This window comes from Bison bison, unplaced genomic scaffold, assembly GCF_000754665.1.
Source record: "Bison bison bison isolate TAMUID 2011002044 unplaced genomic scaffold, Bison_UMD1.0 scf7180017864192, whole genome shotgun sequence".
NCBI lineage: Eukaryota > Metazoa > Chordata > Mammalia > Artiodactyla > Bovidae > Bison > Bison bison.
Window position 1 is genome coordinate 3,896,517 of NW_011494764.1, and position 5,940 is coordinate 3,902,456.

The window sequence follows — 5,940 nt, forward strand, 5'->3', positions numbered from 1 at the left end:
GCCTGGTGGGCTACAGTCTGTGGAGTCACAGACAGTCAGACATGACTGAGTGACTTATAACACTTTCAGTACTTGCCTCTCTCTACTAAAAGAGCAGAAAGGCTATTAATTAAAAATATGAAAATAAAAATCCTATTAACAGTTACTAAACCCAGAAACATACTTGGAAAGGAACCATTCAGTGAAAGAATAAAAATTATTTGCAATAAAGAGAGACCACAGGTTTTGGACACATGCTTTTTTATTAGTATAGATATCTTAGACAATATTGCAATTTCCAGAGGAGTTCCACATTATTACATCAACAGTGAATTTCTGACAGAGGCAAAACTGAGCACCATAGTATACGAATAGAAAGACCATGCTTGATTGAGGACAACAGAAGTCACTAAGGATGCACGATTTATCTGACAAAGTTCTCAGGCCTCGTCCTCGCCCTCCTCCTCCTCGAACTCGCCCTGCTCGTCGGCCGTGGCGTCCTGGTACTGCTGGTACTCGGACACCAGGTCGTTCATGTTGCTCTCGGCCTCGGTGAACTCCATCTCGTCCATGCCCTCGCCCGTGTACCAGTGCAGGAAGGCCTTGCGCCGGAACATGGCCGTGAACTGCTCCGAGATGCGCTTGAACAGCTCCTGGATGGCCGTGCTGTTGCCGATGAAGGTGGCCGACATCTTCAGGCCGCGGGGCGGGATGTCGCACACGGCCGTCTTCACGTTGTTGGGGATCCACTCCACGAAGTAGCTGCTGTTCTTGTTCTGCACGTTGAGCATCTGCTCGTCCACCTCCTTCATGGACATGCGGCCCCGGAAGACGGCGGCCACGGTCAGGTAGCGGCCGTGGCGCGGGTCACAGGCTGCCATCATGTTCTTGGCGTCGAACATCTGCTGGGTGAGCTCGGGGACGGTCAGCGCCCGGTACTGCTGGCTGCCGCGGGCAGTGAGCGGCGCGAAGCCAGGCATGAAGAAGTGCAGGCGCGGGAAGGGCACCATGTTCACAGCCAGCTTGCGCAGGTCGGCATTGAGCTGGCCTGGGAAGCGCAGGGAGGTGGTGACCCCACTCATGGTGGCCGACACCAGGTGGTTGAGGTCCCCGTAGGTGGGCGTGGCCAGCTTGAGGGTGCGGAAGCAGATGTCATACAGCGCCTCGTTGTCGATGCAGTAGGTCTCGTCCGTGTTCTCCACCAGCTGGTGCACGGACAGGGTGGCGTTGTAGGGCTCCACCACCGTGTCTGACACCTTGGGCGAGGGCACCACGCTGAAGGTGTTCATGATGCGGTCGGGGTACTCCTCGCGGACCTTGCTGATGAGCAGTGTGCCCATGCCCGAGCCTGTGCCTCCACCCAGGGAGTGGGTCAGCTGGAAGCCCTGCAGGCAGTCGCAGTTCTCGCACTCCTTCCGCACCACATCCAAGACTGAGTCCACCAGCTCGGCGCCCTCCGTGTAATGGCCCTTGGCCCAGTTGTTACCAGCCCCACTCTGACCTGTGGTGGGGAGGGCAGGGGGGATACAGACGGGGTCACAGCTCCAGCACCGGCCTGAACAGCCCACCCCAGAGAGCAGCTGAGGAGCCAGATCGGTGCCTGTTTTGACTTCCATGAAGTGGGGGCATGCAACTCTCACTTCCATGGCTCTTCGTGCCAGTCACATTGTGTGTGGGGATGTAGCCCCCGGCACCTAGTGCTGTGGGATCTGGACACAGACACAGCTTCTGGAGCTTCTGCTTCTGCTTCTGCTCTGCCTCAGGAGGAACTCCTAGTGGAATTGATCCACCCAGCCCTCTAGTCCACCCATCCTCTAGCCCGCTGTGCTGGAAGGGTAAACTACAACCCTGAGTGCCTCGCAGCCCAGGATCCGGATGAGGGCCATGCCCACACATCGGGTGCTGAGCTCTAGGAGGTGACAGTGGGGTGAGGCCCTCCCTCTGTCACCATCACGGGCATGAGGACGGGCAACCCCTGACCACAGCAATGCGGTGTACTCATGAGCTGGTGTGCTCTGGAGACCCCATCTAGCTCTCTAATATCCTAATAACACACCGCGTTACTTGAAATCACAAGTGTCTGTTTCCTGCACAGAACTCTTTCTCTGGGACTCTTTCACTGCACATCAGGGAGCTCAGTGATGCTCTGCAGCACTGTGGGCAGGGGTAACTCTGCCCTTGCTTCTGTTGATCTGGGTTTGCTGGTGGTGGGGTCCACCATCAGAAGGTGGGGAAAGGGGAAACTTACCAAAGATGAAGTTGTCAGGCCTGAAGAGGTGCCCAAAGGCCCCAGACCGGACGCTGTCCATGGTTCCAGGCTCGAGGTCCACCAGGATGGCCCGAGGCACATATTTGTGTGCTGAGAGGAGAGGGGTGGGTTACATGGATCACAGAAGCTGGGCACCCCTTCTGCCTCCTAAATCCTGCCCTGGCCTGCCAGCCTCATGCTCTCACCTAAAAGCTTAGACTCTGGGATCAGAGAGGCAGGGATCACATGGTTGACACCTGGACATGGGCAGGTGTCTCTGAGGGCACCGTTTCACACCAGCTTCTGAATGGCCTCTGCCTGACCTCTCCAGATAACCCCTGCTCTGGACCCTCCATGGGCCTCCTGAAGGGTCTTTGGGACCCTGCCCAGCCCTGGTCATTCCCCTACATGTGTCTCATGGCCATTAAACACACTTGCATCTCACTAGGGTGACTAGGATTCCTTGTTTTACTCTATTAGTCTCCGGTTACACCTGCCAGCCAAGGGAAGGAAGTCAGGGATGCTGGGACCCAGCAGTCAAGGCCCCCACCCCACCCCCACCCAGTTGAGGAGGACTCACAAGAAGCCTCGTTGTAGTAGACACTGATGCGCTCCAGCTGCAGGTCCGAGTCACCCACATAATTGCCACTGGGGTCTATCCCATGTTCATCGCTGATGACCTCCCAGAACTGCAGGGAAAGGAAGGGCCAGTTGGTGGTCATGACCCCTGGCAAAGCCCTCCCTCCAGTAGCCTCAAGGCTACAAAATGAGGGGTGTGGACCCAAAGCCTGCACTAGTCCCTTTGAGTGACTTTGAAAAAGAGCCCCAAGTTCTGTCATCAAGAGAATTGTCATAATAAAAAATATGCATGTCCATGGAGACCAGAGTCCTCAGGGTGGATCAGTGCCCAACTGACACAGACCTGGGCCCCAGACCCAGATCTGCACTTGCTGACAGGGGCCTTGAGAGCCCACTTCTCCATGAGGGGGTTAGTAACAAACACCCACCTGGGGTATTTTTTTTTTACTTCCCTCTTTTCAGATGAGAAAACTGAGGCCCAGGAAGGTAAGTGATGGAGACCAGGCCTAGGATATGCAAACCCCTCAGTGTCGAGCATAGGCCGTCCAGTGCCAGGGCCTGGAAGCAGCCCACAGCAGCAGCCTCAGCCCATAGGAGCCCTGCATGGGGAGTGACTCGCCTGGGCTCACCCAGCTTGTCTGAGCTGAGATGACGTAGCCCCAGTTTCAAGGGCTCACTCACTGCAATGCAATCTGTCCTGTTTGCCCTGGGCAGAACCCATAGCGCTTCTCTCAGGACTAAGGCAGGACAGGGTCTTGCTTGCAAGTTGGACCACCTCTTCCCAGCGTGACCTCAGCCAACCCCTGAAGCTTCCATGTCTCAGGGCCTTGGGCCTGAAGGCCCAAAGGCCTGAAGATGAACTCTGATTGCTTTGAGAATAAATCCAGTTACTCTGGATGGGGTTTGTTGCTGTCACTCAGTCATATCTGACTCTCTGTGACCCCATGGACTATAGCCTACCAGGCTCCTCCATCTATGGGATTCTCTAAGCAAGAATACTGGAGGGGGTTGCCATTTCCTTCTAGAACCAGGGGATCTTCCCAACCCAGGGATCGAACACAAGTCTTGGCATTGCAGGCAGATTTTTTATCCGCTGAGCCACAAGGGAAGCCTGGTCCTGGTTGGGAAGAAAGGCTTTTGCCCTGAACACTCTTTGGTGGTTTTTAATTTTTATCACGTGCACATGTTAACTTCTCAAAAGAAAAGAAAAAGATTAGTTAAAATTTTTTTAACTTTTTTTTTTTTTTTTAATTTTATGGACCTCCCTGGTGGTTCAGTGGCTAACACTCTGCACTCCCAATGCAGGAGCCCAGGGTTTGATCCCTAGTCAGGGAACTCAGATCCTACATGCCGCAACTAAGACCCAGCACAGCCAAATTAAAAAATATATATAAAAAATTAAAAGACTTTAAAATTTTAAAATCCGAAAAATATGAAGAGTCATTATTATCAAATGCACAGAGGAATCTTGGCAGTTCACCCGGAGACAATGTTGGCAAAAGTCAGTTCTCAGCTGGTCTTTGTGATTTGTGTCACTGATAAGTTTTCGTCTTTCTCCCTGCATTAGGTATGTGTTAATGCTGTAATTGGAGGTGTCACTGAGGCCTTCCAGGCCTGATCAGAGCTTTAAATCACTGCTTGGCTCCAGGACCTTGGCCCCACAGCCCTGGGACATCCACAAGCCCCGTAGAGAAGGAATGAGCTTGAGACGGCAGGTGAGGGGGCGGCAGAGAGCGACTCAGTGGCCCAGCCACCAATACATCTATGGAGAGTTCTCTGGAACTCATGTATGGAATGCATAGGCTTCCAGAAGGCAATAGACCAGGGTGAGTGCCACCTCTCAGGACCTCCATTTTCTCATCTGTAAAGTAGACACGATGACAGTACTCACTTCAAGTGGTCAACTCACGGCCTGACAAATAAAAGCATTCAGCAAATGTTGGTCTCACCAAGTTAAAAGTCCTTAGGTTGCTATTTAAATTTGTCAAGCCTTATTCACTGATAAGGACTTTGCTGGTGGCTCAGACAGTAAGGAATCTGCCTGCAATGCAGGAGGCCATGGTTCAATCCCTGGGTTGGGAAGATCCCCTGGAGAAGGGAATGGCAACCCACTACAGTATTCTTGCCTGGAGAATTCCATGGGCAGAGGAGACTATTGAGCTACAGTCCATTGGGTCACAAATAGTGATATGACTGAGCAACCAATGCACATTCACTGATAAATAAAATAAAAAGTACTTTAAAAAATCAATATATTTTGGAATATTGTGGCACAATAAAAGATGATCACTGGTATGAGTAGATCTCCAAGGCACATCCTTGGGGGGGAAGGCACATGGCAAGGATATTCAGGGTAAAAACAGGCACCTCACAACAGATGCTGTAATTCTTATGCATAGGTGGACATGCACAGAAAATGGACTAGAATAAGGTAAAAAAACTTGCTCCACCCAGAAGAGGGGGACCACTAGGGGGAGGTGCTTAAACAGGCACTTTAGCCTTATCTGCAATGCTTCAACTTCCTAGAAGGGACACATGTTAATAATAGCTTTAGTAGTTAAAACGAATATAAATTGCAATTTAATATATTATTAATAAAAGCTTAGCAGAATATATTACATGTATTATATAACATTAATAAACAACAAAATACTATATAATAAATTAAATAATGCTTATGATCATCACCACAGATGAGAACTGGCGCGTGGACCCCAGGGTCCAGGCCAGGCTCCTATTTCACACACGCAATTGTAGCTCCCGCGGCGCTGTCCGTGGTGCTGACGGTCGCCGCGCCCACACCTGGGGCGGGGAGGCAGAGGGGCGCACACAGAGGAGCCCAAAGCTAGCTGAGTGTGTGACTCCAGAGGGTGGGCTGGCCGACTCCCAGGCTTAAGCCCCTCTAGGACTCCACGCCCTTCCCCACCAGGCGCAAAGCAGTGGGCGTGTGGGGGTGGGGTCGGAAACCAGAAACTCCCTCCTCCCATTGGCTGTCAGGGCCAGGGCCGTCTCTCCGAGGCCCCGCCCAGCGGTCAAGGAAGATGGGGCAGACAAAGGCTCCGGGACCGCCCTACCCGCTAGGCGAGGGGGGTGGGGTACCCTGACTCCTCGCCCCGTGGTGGGGGCTGGGAGCT

At 52.7% G+C, this 5,940-nt stretch overlaps 1 protein-coding gene across 2 annotated transcripts in view; it reads right to left on the bottom strand.

Moving 5' to 3' along the window:
* Positions 1–5,940, bottom strand: part of TUBB3 (tubulin, beta 3 class III) — a 9,263-nt gene that overhangs the window by 719 nt on the left and 2,604 nt on the right. The window contains exons 2-4 of one of the 2 annotated variants that reach the window (XM_010843930.1): positions 2,808–2,916; positions 2,228–2,338; positions 582–1,480 (exon numbers count right to left, since the gene is read on the bottom strand). In XM_010843930.1, the coding sequence (XP_010842232.1) occupies positions 582–1,480; positions 2,228–2,338; positions 2,808–2,916 (1,119 nt within the window). Of the gene's footprint in view, positions 1–223; positions 1,481–2,227; positions 2,339–2,807; positions 2,917–5,940 lie in introns of those variants that run through there. The other variant, XM_010843929.1, reaches the window with a different exon arrangement.